A 26211-nucleotide genomic window follows, 5' to 3' on the forward strand; every position below is an offset into this window, starting at 1 on the left:
AAATGTACGGTATTATTCTGTCCAAAGATTTTGCAGATTGTACAAATAAATTTACAGCATACCTTAATTATTTTAGGGGTTTGTGTTAAAGCATTAGCCTATACATTTTTGGCGAACATGTTTTCTTGTATTTTTGCGGCAAGTAGTTTCAGACAATGAGAGGTCATGGCTATGTGAAACTGCATGGAAATGAACCACGCTGTGTTTAAAGTGTGCTGGAACTGGTTGCAAGAAGCTATTTAAAGCTCATTTTTAATAGCTCACTTGAAGGAACATGTTGTAGAAGGCCATGTTGTGCGTTGTCCAGTGAAAGGTTGTACAAATGCTTCCAAGTGAAAATCCTCATGTACCGGTCACAAGTCTCCAAAATACAGGCACTTTTTTTTTTTCCAGATACGAAATACAGTGCTGCAGTGGTTAGCGCTCGTACCTCATAGTGAGAAGGTCCTAGGTTCAATTCTCAGGTTAGGGGTCTTTCTGTGTGGAGTTTTCATGTTCTCTCCAGGTACTCTGGCTTACTCCCACCTCCAAGCTCCCACTGTAAATTCAATAGGTTTTTTTGTAGACAGGTTACCAATGCATGAGTTTTTTTCATAGCAATGTACCGTAACAAAAACAGTTATCAACTGTAAAATTAACGCATTCAACATCCCGTAATGACCTACACATCGTGACCTAATTGTTTACGGTGAATTCCTGGCAACCAGAGCTGCCGGTATTTTACCGTAAATTGTGCGGATTTTCATGTGGATGTTGGATCCTAGCAGTAACGTCCATCCCTCTATCTTGTCTCGCACAGAAATGTGACTGCCTGCTCAGCCTGGAAGCGTATTCGGCAGACCAGAAGCATCGTGTGTGCCAGTGCCTGAAGGACAACATTGACCAGCAGCTCCAGCTTCACAGAAGGGATCCCACCATTGATCACTTCGATCAGGTACAAACTGGACGCTCTTGTCCACATCCTGTTTTTTTCACATTCGTCCCCAGCCTTAATCATGAGGCAGTTAACACATGAACATGTGTGAGTGCATATATTAGCATGTGCAGTACCCCGCTTCATTCCCGATGCCTGGCACACTTAATCAGCAATGTTTCCAGCTTTATTCTTCTCCTTTGATGCTCTTATTTGAACTGTCGCTCGGCTCAAGGGTTGTGCTGCTTGACTCACTCGAGTGCTATTAACTTCTTTTTTCATGTGCTCTTAGAGACTTCAAATACTATGGTGTTGACCTGAGCATACTGTAATGTTCTTTCTATTCTTCTTTTACCTAAAAAAAACAACATCAAATGACTAAAAATGTATTGGCCCTTCTCAGGCGACTTTAGTTCATTTTTGACAAGGGGTCGTAAGCAATGTTCCCTCTAATTTTTCATGTGTCTGAGCAAACGCAAAATCTCCCTGCAACATGTGAGCAACAGTAGATGTGCACACAATGGCCATACCAGCACCTGACTCAATAACAAGTCAAATGTTTTATTATAATAATCAAATGACAGCAGTCATTTCCATGGGATTATTTTCTAATATAAGTGATTTGGCCGAGTTACAAATAAAATAACAAAAACAATCTTGTTTTTCATTAGCTATGTACTAATATTGTATATTTAGTTCCCATTAAAACGTTCTCATTTTGCACAATGAGATGTAAGCATGGGATGAAGTGTACATTTCTGTAACTTTCTGTCTGAAAATCCGCCTGTAAGATTTTCAGCTATCTATAGTCGAATGAAAGAAACAGAGTGAACACTCCTGTCAGTCATACAATGTTTTTACGGGCCGCTAACACAGGGTTCCCCAACCTTTTTTCCACCAGGGACCGGTTTAATGTATGCGTTATTTTCATGACCAGCTTTCTACACGTGGCAGATGAGCCTTTGGTTACAATCTGGCACATTAACATGTTATATGGCCATTAATATGCATTTTCCCATGTACTATAGTAAAATAGTTGTATTATACATCAATTAACAAGCTTATTGTTGTGTTTAGTGGGACAGGCGGAAGATAATTCGAAGAAAATGCGGTAGTTTTTAAATCAATTAATGTTTCTCTGCGGCCCGGTAGCAAACGTGTCACGGACCGGTACCGGTCCCCGGACCGGTGGTTGGGGACCACTGCGCTAACACACACATACATGCATGCACGTACACACAGTAATGTAGCACAAATGATCCCGTTCAGGCCCAAAATCTAATCAGTTGTTCCTTATCTCATTTGGGACATATCCTGAAAATTTTATGAAAATCAAATGACTAAAAATGTATTGGCCCTTCTCAGGCAACTTTAGTTCATTTTTGACAAGGGGTCGTAAGCAATGTTCCCTCTAATTTTTCATGTGTCTGAGCAAACGCAAAAACTCCCTCAGCATCCAGTGATGCACATGTGAGCAACATTAGATGTGCACACAATGGCCATACCAGCACCTGACTCAATAACAAGTTGAATGTTTTATTATAATAATCAAATGACAGCAGTCATTTCCATGGGATTATTTTCTAATATAAGTGGTTTGGCCTACTTACAATGAAAATAACAAAAACTTGTTTTTCATGAGCTATGTACTAATATTGTATATTTAGTTCCCATTAAAACGTTCTCATTTTGCACAATGAGATGTAAGCATGGGATGAAGTGTACATTTCTGTAACTTTCTGTCTGAAAATCCACCTGTAACATTTTCAGCTATCTATAGTCGAATGAAAGAAACAGAGGGAACACTCCTGTCAGTTATTTAATGTCTTTATGGGTCCGCTAACACACACATACACACAGTAATGTAGTACAAATGATCCCGATCAGGCCCAAAATCTAATCAGTTGTTCCTTATCTCATTTGGGACATATCCTGAAAATTTTATGAAAATCAAATGACTAAAAATGTGTTGGTCCTTCTCAGGCAACTTTAGTTCATTTTTGACAAGGGGTCGTAAGCAATGTTCCCTCTAATTTTTCATGTGTCTGAGCAAACGCAAAAACTCCCTCAGCATTTAGTGATGCACATGTGAGCAACATCAGATGTGCACACTGTAGCCATACCAGCGCCTGTCCCAAACCTGACTCAATAACAAGTTAAATGTTTTATTATAATAATCAAATGACAGCAGTCATTTTCATGGGATAATTTTCTAATATAGGTGATTTGGCCGAATTACAATTAAAATAACAAAAACAATCTTGTTTTTCATGAGCTATGTACTAATATTGTATATTTAGTTCCCATTGAAACGTTCTCATTTTGCACAATGAGATGTAAGCGTGGGATGAACTAACTTTCTGTCTGTAAATCCGCCTGTAACATTTTCAGCTATCTATAGTCGAATGAAAGAAACAGAGTGAACACTCCTGTCAGTCATCCAATGTCTTTACGGAACCGCTAACACACACATACACGCATGCACGTACACACAGTAACGTAGTACAAATAATACCGATCAGGCCCAAAATCTAGTCAGTTGTTCCTTATCTCATTTTGGACATACCCTGAAAGTTTTATGAAAATCAACTGATGAGTTTGTGAGTTATTTAACCAACCAGCCAAAAGACTAACCAACAAGCCAAAAGACAAACCAACCAATCAACTGAAAGACAAACTAACCAACCAACTGGCAAAAAGACAAACCAACCAACAAACCAAACATCCAACAGACCGACCGACCGGCAAACCGACCGACCGACCAACCAACTAGCCTAAAAACTAACCGACCAACCAACCAGCCTGAAAACCAACCAACCATCAAACCAACCGTAAGACAAACCGACCGACCGACCAACCAACTAGCCTAAAAACCAACCGACCAACCAACCAGCCTGAAATCCAACCAACCATCGAACCAACCGTAAGACAAACCGACCAACCGACCGACCAACCAACTAGCCTAAAAACCAACCGACCAACCAACCAGCCTGAAATCTAACCAACAATCGAACCAACCGTGAGACAAACCGACCGACCAACCAACCAACCAATTGAAAGACCTCCCTAGCGGTGGTAATGATTTATGTATCCAGTATAACAGAACTGGGCTGAAATTTTAACACATCCTAGTCATAGTTGACATATCATCAAATATACACAACTATAAAAGCACTTGAAGAGCGTAGACCGCCGCCAGGCCCGATCTCCTATAAGTAAAAAAAAAAAAAAAGTCCTGAATACAGACAGTGATCTGGATCGGGCCCCAAAATCTAATCACGTGTTCCTTATCCCAATTCTGACATTTTCTAAAAAATTAAATCAAAATGTGTGAATATTTTTTTGAGCAATCTACAGCGGAATGAAAGAAACTGAGTGAACACTCTTGCTTGTCTCCACGTTCTTTGTCTCTGTGGGTGGAGGCAGGCTGCCAGCACACACACATAAGTTGACGTTCTAATGTAAACGTAAGGTAACATAGCAGAAATAATCCGCTTCAACCCCGAAATCTAATCAGATGTTCCTTCTCTTGTTTCGAACATTTTGTGAAAGTTTCAACCAAATCCGCGAGTTATGTTGCTAACTAAATGACTAACAAACCAACAGACTGAGGTAAATATACAGGAGTAAGATACTCAGTAAATGTTTGGGAACTGAGGAGACACATTTTTTAAGCTTTTCAGTTGGAATTATTTCCCATTCTTGCTTGATGTACAGCTTAAGTTGTTCAACAGTCCGGGGTCTCCGTTGTGGTATTTAAGGCTTCATAATGCGCCACACATTTTCAAAGGGAGACAGGTCTGGACTACAGGCAGGCCAGTCTAGTACCCGTACTATTTTACTATGAAACCACGCTGTTGTAACACGTGGCTTGGCATTGTCTTGTTGAAATTTAACGTTGCTTGGATGGCAACATATGTTGCTTCAAAACCTTTATGTACCTTTCAGTATTAATGGTTTCTTCACAGATGTGTAACTCACCCATGCCTTGGCCACTAATACACCCCCATACCATCACAGATGCTGGCCTTTGAACTCTGCGCCTATAAAAACCCGGAAGGTTCTTTTCCTCTTTGGTCCGGAGGACACGACGTACACAGTTTCCAAAAACAATTTGAAATGTGGACTCGTCAGACCACAGAACACTTTTCCACTTTGCATCAATCCATCTTAGATGAGGGCCCAGCAAAGCCGGCATCGTTTCTGGGTGTTGTTGATAAATGGCTTTCGCTTTGCATAGTAGATTTTTAACTTGCGCTTACATATGTAACGAGGAACTGTTGTTACTGACAGTGGTTTTCTGAAGTGTTCCTGAGCTCAAGTGGTGATATCCTTTACACACGGGTGTCGCTTTTTGATGCAGTACTGCCTGAGGGATTGAAGGTCACGGGCATTCGATGTTGGTTTTTGGTGTTTTCTACAGATTTTCGGAACCTTTTGATGATATTACGGACCGTGGATGGTAAAATCCCTAAATTCCTTGCAATAGCTGGTTGACAAATGTTGTTCTTAAACAATTTGCTCAGGCATTCGTTCACAAAGTGGTGACCCTCGCCCCATCCTTGTTTGTGAATGACTGAGCATTTCATGGAAGCTGCTTTTATACCCAATCATGGCACCCACCTGTTCCCAATTGGCCTGTTCCCCTGTGGGATGTTCCAAATAAGTGTTTGATGAGCATTCCTCAACTTTCTCAGTCTTTTTTTGCCACTTGTGCCAGCTTTTTTGAAACACGTTGCAGGCATCAAATTCCAAATGAGCTAATATTTGTAAACAATAACAACGTTAAATATGTTGTCTTTGTAGTCTATTCAATTGAATATAGGTTGAAAAGGATTCGCAAATCATTGTATTCTGTTTTTATTCACGGATTACACAACGTGCCAACTTTACTGGTTTTGTGTTTTGTACAATAATCTTTGTTACAGTTAATTGTATTCTGCTTTTATACATGTTATTCCGTCTTGATGCAAATAGCATGATTGTGTAGAACGTCCCCATGATGACTTCATTGAAAAGAATGTCAGGCAAACACGTCTGGCGCCTTGAATCAATGCAAGCATCGACACACATAATCGGCACACAGCTTCCATTGATTGCCTCTTAATTTGGATGAACTCCACTTGTAATTTTTCCTCTTTTTATTTCCCTCTGATATTCGTAACCCAGAGCAATGGAAGCGACTCCTTTTACTCCTTCCACAAAAAAAAAATAAACACATGTTTTTTGCCATCTGCTCAGGATACCAGACCTTTCACGCCTTAAACTTGTTTGCAGCACATGCTCATGAGGGTGTTGGTGCGGGTAGGGGGAAAAAAACTCAATTAAGCTCAAGGATCGGTTTTTGCCAGCACAATTCCTGCACGGGCTCCATTTCCTAAACGTCATTATTAGTACTTTCTTCTTACAATCTTGATGATGGCGTCCCCGCCTGCAGGCCAGGAACTGTTTGCTTAATCATATTGAACGTCTCGACAAATGAGTTCACTTTTGATTGCGTTTCTGCAGAGTACCTCTGAGGCAAATACTTTGTGTTCAGCCAGCGCCGCGTAATTACATGCAAAATTTATTTGGGTGCCGTTTTTCGCTGCGTGCGGCCAGTCAGATTTTGACATATATTATCTATAAAGGACTCAAATGCTTCCCAATATGACCTGAATAACTTTTATTCCAGCTCACGCTAATGTTTTAGATTTAAATGAGCGATGATGAAGAAGCTTTGTCTGCCATGATTAGGGCAGCTCACTCTGTATTCATTACAATCTCATCTTTTTTAGCAGGAATTCCAATTTATATGCAATTAATTAGATTCAAGATGAATATTAATTAAAGTTGCAGAAACATAGATAGCTTATACAGTGCATCTGGAAAGTATTCACACCACTTCACTCTTTCCACATTTTGTAATGATACAACTAGAGATGTCCGATAATACTATATTATTGGCTGATAAATACTTTAAAATGTAATATCGGACATTATCGGTATCGGTTTCAAAAAGTAAAATTTATGACTTTTTAAAACGCCGCTGTGTACACGGACATAGGGAGAGGTACAGAGCGCCATGCCTTTGCGTGCCGGCACAGTCACATAATTTCTACGGCTTTTCGCAAACACAAGTGAATGCAATGCATACTTGGTCAACAGCCATACAGGTGACACTGAGGGTGGCCGTATAAACAACTTTAACACTGTTACAAATATGCGCCACACCGTGAACCCACACCAAACAAGAATGACAAACACATTTCGGGAGAACATCCGCACCGTAACACAACATAAACACAACAGAACAAATACCCAGAAACCCTTGCAGCACTAACTCTTCCGGGACGCTACAATATACCCCCCCCCCCCGCTGCCCCTTACCCCCCCACCTCAACCCCGCCCACCTCAACCTCCTCATGCTCTCTCAGGGAGAGCATGTCCCAAATTCCAAGCTGCTGTTTTGAGGCATGTTAAAAAAAATTAATGCACTTTGTGACTTCAATAATAAATATGGCAGTGCCATGTTGGCATTTTTTTTCCCATAAATTGAGTTGATTTATTTTGGAAAACCTTGTTACATTGTTTAATGCATCCAGCGAGGCATCACAACAAAATTAGGCATAATAATGTGTTAATTCCGCGACTGTATATATCGGTATCGGTTGATATCGGAATCGGTAATTAAGAGTTGGACAATATCGGAATATCGGATATCGGCAAAAAAGCCATTATCGGACATCCCTAGATACAACCTTTTTTTCCAAAATGGAATAAATAATTTTTTGTCCTCAACATTCTACACAAAATACCCCATAATGACAATGTGATTTAAAAAAAAAAAAATTTATTTACCAAAAATTCTTAAAACTTGACTTGAGACTGTAATTGCTGCCAAAGGTGCACCAGCAAAGGCCTTAAATACTTATGTACATGTGTTTTGTTTTTTGTTTTTTTTTAAATTGCAAAAAATATATAAATAAATAAATGATAAATGGGTTGTACTTGTATAGCGCTTTTCTACCTTCAAGGTACTCAAAGCGCTTTGACACTACTTCCACATTTACCCATTCACACACACATTCACACACTGATGGAGGGAGCTGCCATGCAAGGCGCTAACCAGCACCCATCAGGAGCAAGGGTGAAGTGTCTTGCTCAGGACACAACGGACATGACGAGGTTGGTACTAGGTGGGGATTGAACCAGCGACCCTCGGGTCGCGCACGGCCATTCTTCCACTGCGCCACGCCGTCCCCATATACATTTTTTTTTTTACATCGTCATTATGGAGTATTGTCTGTAGGATTTTTTTTAGGACAAAAATGAAATTATTTACATTTTGGAATCAGGCTGTAACATGACAAAATGTGGAAAAATTGACGCACTGTCGGCACGTATTTTGCACACGCACACACTTTCCTGCCCATTAGACACACCATTTGTCTTTGCTCCTGCACGCGCAAGCTGTACTCTGCGTGCCATCCATTGTTTGAATATTAATCATTTAATGCACATTCAGCGTGAGGAAGACAATTTACACTTTGTGCACAAGGAATATATACCGTATGTGCATTATGATGATGCATTCTTTTTCTATAGCTGCTTTACCGCAGTGATAGAAGCAATGTACTGTACGCATAAAAATGCATTTCTTTAACTGTAATATTGATCTGGAGTGCATGAGATATTTGAAAGGATAAAATATAGCTCTCTTTGACCACAAGGTCCTTTAATTGTTATTAGAATAACACAGCAGCATCAGAAGCAATGTTATAGAGACGTGAAGTAGCAGCATTTATACCGCAAGTGGAGTTTCACATCAACAGGTGAGTTGCACAACAGCAAATGCAGCTAATGCCATCTTGTAGGGTTAATAAAGTTAAAATAAGGCATTAGGAGGTTGCTTACAGCCACAGCTGTTAATATCATACTTGTATTTATTAGATACTCGGATGGTTATTTGCTTTAGTAGCCCGCACTGACTCAGCGGATAATGAATAGGTGTTAACTGGAGCATTTTAGGGTAATATGTTTCAAGGTGTTGCCACCATGACATGTTCATTAAGTGTACAAGTGCAGTTTTTTTTTTTAACAGCATTTTACAGAATTTTTTTCTGCAGCTGTTACATATACTGTAATATTGTACATGGTAATTGGGATTTGTTATATATTGTATATATTATATACAAATATGATATAATATAATATATCAGTATATATTATTTACTGTATATATAATATGTAAATATTACATATATGTTATATTTTATATTACTACTATGGTACATTTTTAATCTACTTTATACCTGCATTATCCTTTCCAGCCTTTGTAACTGCGCTACTGTGTGGAACAATTTCCCTTGTGATCAATAAAGTGTGTCTAAGTCTAAGAATGTGTGAAGAGACATTAACCACGAGGGATGATTCTTACAACAACTCACGTTTTGATTAGATTGAATTTTTGGGGTGATGATTCGGTTTTCATTTTAAAACCAAATTTCGCAACACATTATTTTGGTATGAAAACTATCATTAAACCTTTGCAAAACAGGTCATAGGTTACACAAGCTCCTCTTGGAAGCAAACGGATGAATATGCACGTGAGTAAGCGCAGAGATGGCCTAAAACTTGTCCTTAAAAATAAAGGAAAACAATTTTTGAAAATTTATGGATCGATGTAAAATTGGAATTAAATAAGAATCGCGATTCGGATGGTAATCGATATTTTTCTGCACTCCTATTATTATGATAGAACTGTATGAAGATATGCAATGGAAAAAATATGTTTTTGGGAGTCATTTTAAGCTCTGCGGTTGTCAACATATGTTGTTCCTTCATCACTGGTGGCCGTGTGGTAGTATTTAATTAAACAAATATATTATTACTGTAAAGACCCTACAAAAAAAAATATGGCTTTGGATAAAATTGCAGAACCTCGTAGTGAAATTATTTAAAAATATTCGACAAAATGCCATATACCTTTTAGCATAAATGGTGCTTTCACAGATGTGTAAGTTACCCTTGCCTTCTGCACTAATACACCCCCATACCATCACAGATGCTGGCTTTTCAACTTTGCGCCTAGAACAATCCGGATGGTTCTTTTCCTCTTTGACACGACGTCCACAGTTTCCAAAAACAATTTGAAATGTGGACTCGTCAGACCACAGAACACTTTTCCACTTTGCATCAGTCTATTTTGGATGAGCTCGTGCCCAGCGAAGCCGGCGTCGTTTCTGGGTGTTGTTGATAAATGGCTTTGGTTTTGCAGAGTAGAGTTTTAGCTTGCACTTACAGATGTAGCGACCAACTCTAGTTACCGACAGTGGTTTTCTGAAGCGTTCCTGAGCCCATGTGGTGATATCCTTTACACACTGATGTTGCTTTTTGATGCAGTACCACCTGAGGAATCGAAGGTCCGTAATATTTGCTAGTGTGCAGTGATATCTCCAGGTTCTCTGAACCTTTTGATGATATTACGGACTGTAGATGGTGAAATCCCTAAATTCTTTGCAATAGCTCGTTGAGAAATGTTGTTCTTAAATTGTACGACAATTTGCTCACGTATTTGTTCACAAAGTGGTGACCCTCACCCCATCCTTGTTTGTGAATGACTGAGCATTTCATGGAAGCTGCTTTCATACCCAACAATGGCACCCACCTGTTCACTTGTGGGATGTTCCGAATAAGTGTTTGATGAGCATTCCTCAACTTTCTCAGTCTTTTTTGCCACTTGTTCCAGCTTTTTTGAAACATGTTGCAAGCATCAAATTCCAAATGAGCGAATATTTGCAAAAAATAAAGTTTTCCATTTCGAACGTTAAGTATCTTGCCTTGGAAGTCTATTCAATTGAATATAAGTTGAAAAGGATTTGCAAATCATTGTATTCTGTTTTTATTTACCATTTACACAACGTGCCAACTTCACTGATTTTGGGTTTTGTAGGTGACAGAGCAAATTAGTGTAACATTTACCATAACATCATTTAACGTGGCTCGCCACATAATTTTGGGGGGTTTCGAAAAGCTGGAAATGATAAAGCAATTTCTTTTTTTTTTTCTTTAAATAAAGCCACATCATTTAAGTGGCCCACCACATAATTTTTGTGGCCCGCCAAATCATTTAATGTGGCATGCGAAATACTGGAAATAATAAAGTATTTTCTTAGATTAAAAAAATAGATAAATAAGGTCACTTAATTTAACATGGCCTAGCGCATCATTTTTGTGGCCCGTCACATCATTTAAAATGGCCTGTCACATCATGTAATGTGGCCTGTTACATCATTTATTGTGGCCTGCGAAAGTCTGGAAATAATAAAGCATGTTCTTAATGTATTTTTTAAAATAAAGCCTCAACATTAAATTTGGCCAGCCACATCATTTAAAATGGTGTGTCACATCATTTAGTGTGGCCTGCGAAATGTTGGAAATAACAAAGCATGTTCTTAATGTATTTAAAAAAAATAAAACCTCAACATTAAATTTGGCTAGCCACATCCATTCCAGTATTTGTTCTTGGAATTTTTACAACAAATTTACAGCAATCAATTGCATATGTTCTACACTTTAACATGATCTGATCATGCAACAAGATTTTCCAAGCATTTTTTTTTTTTGATTATCAAATTAAATACCTGTGTGGAGGGGGGCGTGGCCTGCGGACCTGCTATCGAAGCGGGGTTTTGCCAGGACCGGCTTCGAGATCAGCGACAGGTGCGTAGATGGCCCACCTGGGCCCGATTATCTAACCACCTGTCGCTGATCTCGAAGCCGGTCCTGGCACACCCCGCTTCGCTGCAGGTCCGCAGGCCACGCCCCCCTCCACAACCTGAATATCTGCTTGTCATTTTCACTTGCAATTTTCTACGCAAGCTATTCATCAATCTGTTAGTATAAAATACAATAATCAAAAACAGTTGCCTATGCAAATTGTGTAATGAGGATATTACTACCGTATTTTTCGGACTATAAGTCGCAGTTTTTTTCATAGTTTGGCCGGGGGTGGGACTTATACTCAGGAGCGACTTATGTGTGAAATTATTAACACATTACCGTAAAATATCAAATAATATTATTTAACTCATTCACGTAAGAGACTAGACGTATAAGATTTCATGGGATTTAGCGATTAGGAGTGACAGATTGTTTGGTAAACGTATAGCATGTTCTATATGTTATAGTTATTTGAATGACTCTTACCATAATATGTTACGTTAACATACCAGGCACGTTCTCAGTTGGTTATTTATGCCTCATATAACGTACACTTATTCAGCCTGTTGTTCACTATTCTTTATTTATTTTAAATTGCCTTTCAAATGTCTATTCTTGGTGTTGGGTTTTATCAAATAAATTTCCCCCAAAAATGCGACTTATATATGTTTTTTCCCTTCTTTATTATGCATTTTCGGCCGGTGCGACTTATACTCCGAAAAATATGGAATTAGTGTTACTCATATACAGTGTTGGGTTAGTTACTGAAAAGCAGTAACTAGTTACAGTTACTAGTTACTTCATTTCAAAAGTAACTCAGTTACTAACTCAGTTACTTACACCAAAAAGTAATGCGTTACTGTGAAAAGTAACTATTTAGTTACTTCTTTTTTCCCACTTTTTTTAAAGCTCCAATTAATGCCCTTTTAGCCTTCATTTCAGTAGTGTTATTGCACTGGAGAATAATACAATGTGTTGATCAACTTGACATGCATTTGCATCACTCAACTCTGCTAAGCCATGTGGTCTACATACAACACACAAAGACAAAGATATGTTACAAAGGCCAATTTGTTTCTGGCCAGAACAAATTGACAAAACTATTTTAAATAGCTGCAACATAACATACATAAGTAACAAACAGCATAATAACAGCATAGCTGTAAAGCAAGAAAGGCACACACTACATACACAAAGTCTAACCAGGCATTTTCTTCCTCAAGTAATTCTGATACAAAATCATGTCTGAAACCCAGAACACTACACATTTCCCCAGTTTTAGTTTAGAGATAAGGAAAGATTGGCCTGGCCCACTAGCATCCCTCTTTATGTTTGTGAACTTTATAGTCTATACATTTAGAGTGATGTGATAATCAAACACTCTAGAAGTCTAGAATGAAAGAGTATATAAGAGAATTGACAGCAACGTTCCTTCTAAGGAGTGCGCATGTGTAATTGCGCACTGCTCAAGCGTCCTCTGCGCACGGCAAATCTATGCCATGCACAAAATCAAATAAAAAAAATAAGCGCATAACAATTTTCGACACGACACGGACACGACAGAGAAAACCGTTTTCGTCATCATTGTTCAAATATTGTAACGTCTGTCGAGACGCTTTGAGGACATGAATTCCATCCATCACTTTACTGAGCAAAACTCTTTACTGTCGGCCATAAACACATCACCAAAACATTAGTAAAAAAAATTATATCTAGCAAAACTGGTCATTTTCTGCAGTACAAACCAGACCAAAAGCAACATTGTTATATCAACAGCAGCCGCTCGCTCTCTCACGTGCGCCAACACTTGCGCCAACACTTGCACATATGGCACTTAGCCAGTGATGCGTTTACAGCCACACAAAAAGTCGGACAACACCAACACCACACATAAAGTGTCATTCCAGGTCGTTACACTATGATTTACCAATCAAATGTGTGCTTATTCTAGTGTCATTTATTAGGAATCTTAATTTATAAATATTAATCATGAAATGCTGTTAGTATATTAAATAAATACTAATAAAAATATATTTTTTATAAACAGGAAGTTGCAGGAATGTACACATGATCCCCTGCTTACATCTCATTGTGCAACATGTGAATGTTTTAATGGGAACTAAATGCAATGTCTGAAAGGGGTACAAATTATTTCCAAAGCAGGACCTCCGCCCAGACAAACAATACAAGTACACAGTTCATGAAAAACAATATTTGTTGCTATTGTCATTGTAAGTGGGCCTAAACACTTATATTAGAAATGGAAATGACTGCTGTCATTTGATTATAATAATAAGAGGATGTTGTCTGTCTATCTGTGTTGGCCCTGTGATGAGGTGGGGACTTGTCCAGGGTGTACGCTGCCTTCCGCCCGAATGCAGCTGAGATAGGCTCCAGCGACCCCGAAAGGGACAAGTGGTAGGAAATGGATGGATGGATGGAGATGTAAGTTGTTATTTAGTCAGGTTTGGGACAGGTGTGCTGCTGGTGTAGCCACAGTGTGCATGTCTAAAGTTGCTCACATAGACTCCACTCAATGCTCAGGGACTTTTTGCATTTGCTCACACACATGAACAATTAGAGGGAACATTGATTGACAGAGTGTGTGTACCTTCAACGGTGAATGGTGGTGGTGGTGGAGGTGAAGTGGCATCAGAGTCTCTGTCTCTCTTTACTAGCTTCGTCGAAGCATGTTGCTATGTAGCTTGTTTCAGCAGATTTGAATTGCTGTTTTGGGCAGTAGATGGCATCTTTGATCCACAGCACAATTTACATTTAACTAAAATGTTATTTTCTTTGTGCTCGACAAAAGAAAAGTAGTGAAAATATCTCCATGTTAGCAAACTCGACTTCTGGCTCCGCCATGATCAGACACGCCCCCCCCCTCGCTCCACACATTCACACTCACACACCCACACAGAGCGCATGTCTCTCTCTCTTCTCCGGCTTGTGACACAAGAAGAATCAGAACGACACATAAAACCTCCGATAAAACACACTTTATACTACATAAAAAGTAACATAAAATAACGCAGTAACGCATCATGTAGTAACGGTAACGGAGTTACTGAATATAAAAAAATAACGCGTTAGATTACTAGTTACCGCCGAAACTAACGGCGTTACAGTAACGCGTTACTTTGTAACGCGTTAGTCCCAACACTGCTCATATATGTTCACTGTTACATATGGCCCTCTGAGGTCAGCCATAATAATAAACACAAGTTTGACACCCCTGGAATACGCTTAGGGTTATTTATAATAATTTTTTTAAAATAGCCGCACTTTGGACACCCCTGCTTTTAGACCAGTGGTTCTAAACCTTGTTGGAGGTACCGAACCCCACCAGTTTCATATGCGCATTCACCAAACCCTCCTTTAGTGAAAAATAAAATGTTTTTTTTTTCAAATTCAAGACAAAGTTATATGTTTTTGGTAACACTTTAGTATGGGGAACATATTCTAAGTAACAAAGACTTAATTTAGAGTTATTTGGTTAGGGTTAGGGTTAGAGGGTTAGGGCCAGGGTTAGAGGGTTAGGGTTATAATAAGGCCATGCCGAATAATGCATTAATAAGTACTTAGTAATGACTAGTTAAGACATACTTGCCAACCCTCCCGGATTTTCCGGGAGACTCCCGAAATTCAGCGCCTCTCCCGAAAACCTCCCGGGACAAATTTTCTCCCGAAAATCTCCCGAAATTCAGGCGGACTCAGGTCCATGCGGACCTGAGTCCGCTAACCCACAATATAGACAGCGTACCTGCCCAATCACGTTATAACTGTAGAATGATGGAGGGCGAGTTATTGGTTTTTTATGTGGGTTTATTGTTAGGCAGTTTCATTAACGTCCTCCCAGCGCGGCAACAACACACAACAACAGAAGTCACGTTTTTGTCCACCGTAAAGCAGTTCGTCTGCCGTAAACAGCAACGTTGTGACACTCTTAAACAGGACAATACTGCCATCTAGTGCATTTGATGAAAGCACTTTTGTGCGTGCCACACAGCAATGCATCATCAGAGAGGGTGTTCAGCATGGTTAGAAAAATAGTGACAGAGAATAGAACAAGGATGGACAATTCAACCCTTAACTCAACAATGAGTAGATGAGTGTTATGTGTGTGTATATGTGTACATAAATGAACACTGAAATTCAAGTATTTCTCTTATTTATATATATATATATATATATATATATATATATATATATATATATATATATATATATATATATATATATATATATATATATATATATATATCTATATATCTATAATAAAATAAATATACATTTATAGCTAGAATTCACTGAAAGTAAAATATTTCTTATATTTCTTATATATATATATATATATATTTGAAATACTTGACTTAGTATTTCGTCAAGTATTTCTTATATATATATATATATTTATGTCATGATACGTTACCCGGATCATGGCATGATTTATGTTATGTTTCTGTTTTAGTCTGTTTCCTGGGTGCACACTCTTTCCCTGTTTACTGTTGGTTTCCATGGGCACTGATTCTCCTCACCTGTCTTAGTTTTGCAATTAGTGTTCCCACCAGGTGTTTTGGCTAATCACTCCCCTTTATAGTTTCCTGTCACCCAGCAGTAAGTGCTGGGTCAATGTTTGCAATTGGCAACATTTACGTTCTCCTGTTTTTTCTCCTAGCTGTAGTAAGTTTGTACGCACTAGCATTCCTTGTTTTTTCACCCTTGGTGACATTTTGTGTTTTGTTTTTAGCTCCATGCTTGCTAGAATCCTCAGTTTGTATTTTGATCCTGTCTTAAAAATAATTAAATATACTTACATCTTACCTGCACGCCGCACCTGCTTGTCGTCTATATTGGAAGGAACACACCAGCACAGCTATGCGTCCCCGCAGACGTAACATATATATATACATATATAATAAAATAAATATATATTTATAGCTAGAATTCACTGAAAGTCAAGTATTTCTTATATATATATATATATATATATATATATATATATATATATATATATATATATATATATATATATATATATATATATATATATATATATGAAATACTTGACTTAGTATTTCGTCAAGTATTTCTTATATATATATATATGAAATACTTGACTTGGTGAATTCTAGCTGTAAATATACTCCTCCCCTCTTAACCACGCCCCCCCGAGCCCGCCCCCCACCTCCCGAAATCGGAGGTCTCAAGGTTGGCAAGTATGAGTTAAGAGCCAATATGTTACTAATTTGCATGTTAATAAGCAACTAATTAATGGTGAATATGTTCCCCATACTAAAGTGTTACCATGTTTTATTACTGGTGCACAAAATGAACCGTGCATGAACATCACTTTGTTCAAAGAACAAAACCAACACAGTGCATAAACTCACAACAAACTACACACCTGCAAATCAGTCTGACTTCTGCTGTTGCCGTATCCTTAATACGCCGATAGGGAGAAGTTTTTATTCACACGATGAGTCGGGTGTGTCTTGAACCCCTGAGCCCGACTCATCGAACCCCTAGAGTTCCATCGAACCCAGGTTAAGAACCACTGTTTTAGACACTCACTGAGCTGAAGTCTCATTGGACTCCCATCACATTTCTCACCACTACTACTGTACAGTGTGTGAACAAACTACTGTAAATCTGTAAATGTCGATGGTTGCATAAGCTCAAAACTCATTTTCCAGTCACCAAATTCTCTCCTGAGTGTTTTGTTTCTCTTTGGCCCGTCGCTTGAAGCAGATACAGTATCTCCTCAGACATCTTCTCCCTGGTCATTTGGCCCACTTACAATACTCTCTCTTCCTGTTTAGCTTTTTCCTAAATGCACACACACACACACACACGCGCACACACACACACACACACACACATACGGTGCAGCACGGAGATGTTATGTTACTCACTACTGCAGCCTGCAGTGGATTAATTCCCTTGTCCCTCTTTAAACATTAATGCCTTCCCTTCGGTGGGCCGGTGTTTAGCTTTATTTTAGCTCAACTTTTAACTATTCATAACCGTGTTGTGTAACCGAGCAGAGTGGGTGCGGACCGGAGCCGTGCCCGCTCGGCCCCCGAAGAGGGCGGAACGCCGTGCGTTCACTTGCAACTTTAATTACAGGCTTGATGAAAAAAAGAAATGAGGCTGCAGTGTGCTCAGCATGCAGTGGAGCTGTGACGACAGTTGGAATATGAGACTTCAACTTGTTGACTGCTTTTTCTTTGGCTTTTTATTTTTGGATGCCATTATGGGTGCCAGTCATGCCAAAGTATGATGAACAATTTTTTTTAAATATCAAGTTTAGAGATGTAAAATGTAATATCGGAAATTATCGGTATCGGTTTCAAAATTATCGCTCCAGCGACCCCAAAAGGGACAAGCGGTAAAAAAATGGATGAATGGATGGGTTTCAAAAAGAAAAATGTATAACTTTTTAAAACGCCGCTGTGTACACGGACATAAGGAGAAGTACAGAGCGTCAATAAACCTTAAAGGCACTGCCTTTGCGTGCAGGCCCAGTCACATAATATCTACGGCTTTTCACACACAAAAGTGATTGCAAGGCCTACTTGCTCAACAGCCATACAGGTCACACTGAGGGTGGCCGTATAAACAACTTTAACACTGTTACAAATATGCGCCACACTGTGAACTCACACCAAACAAGAATGATAAACACATTTCGGGAGAACATCCGCACCGTAACACAACATAAACACAACAGAACAAATACCCAGAACCCCTTGCAGCACTAACTCTTCCCCCCTACACCCCGCCACTACCCCCTACCCCTACACCCCCACTCCCCACCTCAACCTTACTACCCCCCACCTCAACCTCCTCATGCTCTCTCACGGAGAGCATGTCCCAAATTCCAAGCTGCTGTTTTGAGGCATGTTAAAAAAAATAATGCACTTTGTGACTTCAATGATAAATATGGCAGTGCCATGTTGGCATTTTTTTTCCATAACTTGAGTTGATTTATTTTGGAAAACCTTGTTACATTGTTTAATGCATCCAGCGGGGCATCACAACAAAATTAGGCATAATAATGTGTTAATTCCACGACTGTATCGGTATCTGTTGATATCGGAATCGGTAATTAAGAGTTGGACAATATCGGAATATCGGATATCGGCAAAAAAGCCATTATCGGCAGTGTTTCCCACAGGACAGGCATCTATTTGTGGTGGTGTGGTCGGGGGGTGGCGGCGGCAGCGGCGATGACCAAGAAGAACGCGGAGTTGGAATATAATTACAACATTTTATGTACATATTTATATACAGATTTGAACAATTAGTGATTCCCTGAAATATATTTATTAATTGTGGTTCTTACAAAAAATATATCTTATAAAATATAAAAGCTAAAATGTCTCTTAAAGCTCTGCCCCTTTAATTAGTGAATACTAAATAATTTAACTTTAGCCTACTACTACAACCATATTATTTACCAGCAACATGAAGTGAAACACAGGCAGAGGTGTCCTGCCACAGTCAGTCAACCTCCTCCTCCTCCTCCTGCTGCTGCTGAACAGGTCGCACATGTGGTCCGGACTGTAGGCCTACCTCCTCTCCAAGTCGAGCCCTTTTCGGCCGTTGAAAATATTTTTCTATACTCATCTGTGTGAAGGAGTGAACATCCAACATTAGAATTTATTACTAACGAGCAGAACCGCTCTATGTACAGTGCCGTCTAACCTTAAGCGGCAGCAGCTCAACACATGCAGGGTTCAACGTTAAGGTTTTTTTCTACTTGCCCGACTTCTCAAATCTACTTGCCCCAATATTTTTACTTCTGGCTGTGTAGTGCTCATGGCTTATATCTTACTAAAATTCTTCCCGTTGACTATTTACAACACTACACAGTATTTATTATTATTATTATTATCTATAATTACATTTAAATGGCATTGCATACATGTAAAATTAAATGCTATTTCACATTATTTGACCAGTAGCAGTTACACCCATCTGAACAGGTCAGCCACCTGTTTAAAGCCCGATCACAGTTGAAATCTTGAAATGAAGGGCCTTTAATGGCCAAAACATTAACCTGGACAACATTTTAACAGCTGCTTGGCTCAGATTTTATTCTTTTCATTGCATTCACATGCTGCAGTGGACAGTGGACAATTTAGCTTCAGCCCATGTGTGTTTATTGACAACAGCTAGGGTTATAACCTGGACACGTTAGCTCGTCGGTATGAAAACACGTGACTGTTACTACGTGCGTCTGCCCCGAGTCAAACAGCAGCGGTGATAATGAAGCAGCGTCAGGCTGCTCACCGTCAGTGAAACACTCGGTGAAATCACGGATTAACGTTAAATATATGACGAGCCGCGAGCGATGCAGCTATAACCTATATTACCCTCGTATTTTGATCCCGTCCGTCCGTCCGTCCGTCCCTCTTCTTCTTCTTCTTCTGGCCCACCAGGTGAATGAAGTGCTATTGGCGCGAGTTACAATGCATAGTAGGCTACCGCCACCTACTGCACCGGAGTTGTAACTACAAGCAACATTCACAGACAGTCCCATTGCTTTTATGAGCGGTCGAGCGAGTCAAAAGCCGAACAATCCATTTGTGGCGGACGTAATTCTTTCGTGGCGGGCCGCCACAAATAAATGAATGTGTGGGAAACACTGATCGGACATCTCTAGTCAAGTTACATACATGAACTGCTTCAACAGCAGAGCGCTCCTGTCTTATACAGGATCTTTGTGTGGTGTTTGTAGTAGGTCCTTGAAAACAGCAGCGGGCTCCTGGCATATAGAGGATCTTTGACAAGCATCTTTGCATTACTTGATGTCAGTGTTTCTTAACCATAAATATCAGTTTCCCAGCTGTGTGCAGTATGGGCCACAGCGGCACTCAGTTATAATACACTTTTTCACAAAAACATTATCAAACAGACTGATCTAATCCAATCTGGAGCTGAAGTTATAAAAGAAATATGACTTAAGTGGTGTATGCTGTATTTTCATTTGCACTTACCTTATTTTTTGGACCATAGGGTGAAACGGATTAAAAGGCGCACTGCCGATGAGCGGGTTTATTCAGGTCTGTTTTCATACAAAAGGGGCACCGGATTATAAGGCACAATAAAAGGGTCATATTATAATTTTTTTCTAAATTCAAAACACTTCCTTGTGGCCTACATAACATGTAATGGTGGTTCTTTGGTCAAAATGTTGCATAGATGATGTTTTACAGATCATCTTCAAGTCGCTTTTTGACAGTCGCTTCAGGATGCGCTGTTTTGTGGGCGGGTCTTATTTACGTGGCTCACCTTCAACAGCGTCTTCTCCCCGTCATCTTTGTTGTAGCGGTGTAGCGTGCAAGGACGGGAGTGGAAGAAGTGTCAAAAGATGGAGCTAACTGTTTTAATGACATTCAGACTTTACTTCAATCATAGACCGCTTGTCCAAAAGGGACAAGTGGATGGATGGATATTTGTTAAATAAAACAGCGGCCTTGTTTTTAATGAATACTTAGGCCTACTACGCTACTGTGCTTTAATGTTTGTCATAATGGTGGTACTTGGAGAGCCAAATCTTTTCTGAGATAGGCTCAAGCGACCCCTCGCAACCCCGAAAGGGACAAGCGGTAGAAAATGGATGGATGGATGGATATTTGTTCAATAAAACCTCGGCCTTGTTTTTAATGAATACTTAAGCCTACTATGCTACTGTGTTTTAATGTTGGTCATAATGGTGGTACTTGGAGAGCCAAATCTTTTCTGAGATTGGCTCCAGCGACCCCAAAAGGGACAAGCGGTAGAAAATGGATGGCTGGATGGATGGATGGATATTTTGTTAAATGAAACCTCTGCCTTGTTTTTAATGAAAACTTAGGCCTACTACGCTACTGTGTTTTAATGTTGGTCATAATGGTGGTACTTGGAGAGCCAAATCTTTTCTGAGATAGGCTCCAGCGACCCCGAAAGGGACAGGCGGTAGAAATGGATGGACGGATATTTGTTAAATTAAACCTCTGTCTTGTTTTTAATGAATACTTAGGCCTACTACGCCACTGTGTTTCAATGTTGGTCATAATGGTGGTACTTGGAGAGCCAAATCTTTTCTGAGATAGGCTCCAGCGACCCCAAAAGGGACAAGCGGTAGAAAATGGATGGCTGGATGGATGGATGGATATTTGTTAAATAAAACCTCTGCCTTGTTTTTAATGAATACTTAGGCCTACTATGCTACTGTGTTTGAATGTTGGTCATAATGGTGGTACTTGGAGAGCCACATTGTTTCCAAGGTGGTATTGGTGAAAAAAATTTGAGAAACAATGGTCTACGGGGAAAATGCTTCCGTCGAGAGACACTTTTGGCCACTAATTAACAATACGGTGCAAAGTTTCAAGTTGATGTTCCACTTTTTTCCCCCAGCCCAATGATTACTAGACGTGCCTTCAGTCAGAGGCGGAGGGTGACAAAGAAGTGACTATATTTAAAATAGGCCGACACATACTGTACAAGCACATGATGCGATTAGATAAGGTCTGATGGAACAAACCTCCTGGGGTTGGGCGCACACACAAGAAAGAGAATAATATCTGTGTGTGTGTGTGTGTGTGTGTGTGTGTGTGTGTGTCTTCGGTGTGGTTTTGATTCACGGCTTTGATTTGTGACGAGTAACTTCTAAAAATAGCACGCCGAGAGGGAGGCTGAGAGAGATAGATGGAGCGGGAGAAGGGAGAGGAAGGACACTTGGAAGCTGCGCTCGCCAGAGTTACTTCCATTGAATCTTTGCATAACCTTCACCCTCTTTATGTTTACACGACACTTCACCATTCTCCTCCTATCTCTTCTTTAATTTCCTGTATCCTTCACCCTTTCCACTCTCCATACCTCCCTTTTTGCTGTACTGCTCTCTCACCGTCCGACTGCTGCGACATCCCATACAAGACAAGGGAAGCACACATCACAGACGCCGGATTAGCTGCTCTACCGTGTGTGTGTGTGTGTGTGTAAGTGTGTGTGTGTGCACGTGCCGCATCAGAGTGTGTCTTTATGTCTGCATGTGTGTCTTCTTTGCACACACACTCCAACAAGCTGTGCGTCCAGATGCCTGTGTCTAAGGTAATGTTCTATTTTGGTTTGGAATGAGGATGTTGTTATAATTAAAGTGCATGCCTTTTGGATGATAATGGCTGTGGGACCCCTGCTGCTTTTTTGGAGAGGGGCTACTGATTGTTGGAGCTTCAGCTTCTTTGTTTTTTTATTCCTCCTTTCGGACTTCATTTTGGGCTGGAAATTGTCTTTTTTACTCAGTGACGTGGTAACTGTTTTTCTTTGATAAATAATTGATGGCAGACATGAATAAAATCAGAAGTGCTTAGTCAGAGCACAGCCAAGTAACTTACAATAATACATTCATATGTTTTGTTGTCAAATTGCATGAATGCATGAATTATATTTATATATAGCATACATTGCTTTGGAAAAATGTAGCATTTAATGGCAACATTTATTTTTTTAAGTCTGTAAAAAGTTATTCCACATTACTGAAGTTAGAAATCATTTGTAAAGGGGTGGAGAATAAAAAGAAACTATAGACTTTGGGGTGGTCTCTTTTTCCTTTTTTGTTGTTATTGGCCACTCATAGTATGGTGGTTCACATAGCTGACTTTGTAGAATGTGTTGTGAAATGTTGAGCATATAAAAAAAACTTCTACATTTTTGTGTGTAGACAGGGTTTGTTTATAATGTTGTGCATATATGCAATTAGTGGTGTAGTGGTTCACATAGCTGACTTTCTAAAATATGTTGTAAAATGTTGAGAAATTAAAAAAACAAAATATTACTAATTTTTTGTGTGGGACAAGGATTTGTTTTTAATTTTGTGGACGGATACAATTAGTAGTATAGTAGTTCACATAGTGGACATTTTATAGTACTGTTTAATCCTGCTGACTGTCTCTCCTTTCTAAAATATGTTTTAAAATGTTGAGAAATCAAAAATAACTTACATTTTGGTATGGAGCCAGGATGTCTTTATTTTTTGTGGAAATTTGCAATTAGTGGTGTAGTGGTTCACATAGCTGACTTTGTAAAATATGTTGTAATATGTTGAGGAATCAAAAATAACTTAAATTTTGGTGAGGAACCAGTATTTCCTTTATTTTTGTGGAAATATGCAATAAATGGTGTAATGGTTCACATAGCTGACTTTCTAAAATATGTTGTAAAATGTTGAGAAATTGAAAAAACAAAATACTATACATTTTTTGTGTAGGACAAGGATTTGTTTTTAATTTTGTGGACATATACAATACAATAGTATAGTAGTTCACATAGTGGACATTTTATAGCACTGTATAATCCTGCTAACTGTCTCTCCTTTCTAAAATATGTTGTAAACTGTGGAGAAATCAAAAATAACTTAAATTTTGGTGAGGAACCAGTATTTCCTTTATTTTTGTGGAAATATGCAATAAATGGTGTAATGGTTCACATAGCTGACTTTTTAAAATCTGTGGTAAAATGTTAAGAGATGAAAAAAAAACCATCAACAAAAACGATTGAATGTTTGGGTGGAGCCAGGATTTTTTATTTATTTTGTAGACATATACAATTAGTAGTATTGTGGTTCACATAGCTGACTTTCTAAAAATCTGTTTTAATATGTTGAGAAATTAAAAATAATGTTATATTTTGGTTTGGAGTCAGGATTTCTTTATTTTTTGTGGACATATGTAAATATTGTTGTAGTGGTTCACATATTTGACTTTGTAAAATATGTTGTAATGTGTTGAGAAATCTAAAATAACTTACATTTTGGTGAGGAACCAGTATTTCCTTTAATTTTGTGGAAATATGCAATTAGTGGTGTAGTGGTTCACAAAGCTGACTTTCTAAAATCTGTTGTAATATGTTGAGAAATTAAAAATGATTGTTACATTTTGGTTTGGAGTCAGGATTTCTTAATTTTTTTGCGGAAATATGCAAATAATGGTGTAGTGGTTCACATAGCTGACTTTGTAAAATATGTTGTAATATGTTGAGAAATCTAAAATAACTTACATTTTGGTGAGGAACCAGTATTTCTTTTAATTTTGTGGAAATATGCAATTAGTGTTGTAGTGGTTCGCATAGCTGACTTTCTAAAATCTGTTGTAATATGTTGAGAAATTAAAAAGAAATGTTATATTTTGGTTTGGAGTCAGGATTTCTTTTTTTTTTGTGGACATATGCAAATATTGGTGTAGTGGTTCACATAGCTGACTTTGTAAAATATGTTGTAATATGTTGAGAAATCAAAAATAACTTACATTTTGGTGAGGAACCAGTAGTTCCTTTAATTTTGTGGAAATATGCAATTAGTGGTGTAGTGGTTCACATAGCTGGATTTCTAAATTATGTGGTAAAATGTTGAGAGATAAAACATAAGTAACATTTTAGTGAGGAATATTTATTTAAATTTTGTGGAAATATGCAATTAGTGGTGTAGTGGTTCACATAGCTGACTTTCTAAAAATCTGTGGTATTATATTGAGAAATCAAAAATAACTTGCATTTTAGTGAGGAACCAATATTTCCTTTAATTTTGTGGACATACGCAATTAGTGGTGTAGTGGTTCACATAGCTGACTTTGTAAAATATGTTGTAATATATTGACAAATCAAAAATAACTTGCATTTTGCCGTGGGACCAGTATTTTTGTGTTTAGAATTTTGTAGAAATATGCAATTAGTGGTGTAGTGGTTCACATAGCTGACTTTCTAAAATATGTGGTAAAATGTTGAGAGATAAAACATAACTAAAATTTTGGTGAGGAATATTTCCTTTAATTTTGTGGAAATACGCAATTAGTGGTGTAGTGGTTCACATAGCTGACTTTGTAAAATATGTTGTAATATGTTGAGAAATCAAAAATAACTTACATTTTGTTGATGAACTAGTAGTTCCTTTAATTTTGTGTAAAATATGCAATAAGTGGTGTAGTTTTTCACATAGCTGACTTCCTATAATCTGTTGTGAAATGTTGAGAAATAAAGAAAAATACTACATTTTGGTGTGGAGCCAGGATTTGTTTTAATTATATGGACATATGCAATTGGTAGTGTAGTGATTCACATAGCAGACGTTCTAAAAAAAAAAAAAAAAAAAAAAAAAAAAAATATATATATTCATTTATGAAGCGACAATGCGTGGACGATCTTATATTTTGGTATGGATGCAGGATGTATTTGTTACTTTACTTAACAGAGGCCAGCCTAGTGTAGTGATTCTCATAGCTGACCTTTTAAATTCTGTGAAATGGTGAGCATGTACGACATTTCAGTTTGGATCCAGGATATCTTTTTTCTATACGAGACATCTGTTGCGTAGTGCTTTGCGTACGTTTGCTGACTTTCATGACTGATATAGAAGGTATGGGTTATTTTGATTTGCGTGGCAGACTTGATATCTTCCCTCATTAGACCATTATGTGCCAGTATCGCTTTCAGGTGAAGAATATATGGTGGCAACCTGTGACTCAGTGCAATTATAGCGTGTGTATATATAGTCGCACAATACATATCAGCATTGACCTTGTCAACAATAGCAAAGTGAGACTGATGGTGAGTGT

The 26211-nt window shown here is 38.6% G+C and overlaps 1 protein-coding gene across 4 annotated transcripts in view; it reads left to right on the top strand.

Annotated features, from left to right (window-relative positions):
* The window catches only part of rgs3a (regulator of G protein signaling 3a), a 336515-nt gene that overhangs the window by 137113 nt on the left and 173191 nt on the right, over window positions 1-26211 (top strand). For 3 of the 4 annotated variants that reach the window (XM_061927475.1, XM_061927478.2, XM_061927477.2), the window contains one exon: window positions 800-934. In XM_061927475.1, the coding sequence (XP_061783459.1) occupies window positions 800-934 (135 nt within the window). Of the gene's footprint in view, window positions 1-799; window positions 935-22208; window positions 22718-26211 lie in introns of those variants that run through there. The other variant, XM_061927479.2, reaches the window with a different exon arrangement.

This window comes from Nerophis lumbriciformis, linkage group LG32 (genome assembly GCF_033978685.3).
Source record: "Nerophis lumbriciformis linkage group LG32, RoL_Nlum_v2.1, whole genome shotgun sequence".
In the NCBI taxonomy this organism is placed as follows: Eukaryota; Metazoa; Chordata; class Actinopteri; order Syngnathiformes; family Syngnathidae; genus Nerophis; species Nerophis lumbriciformis.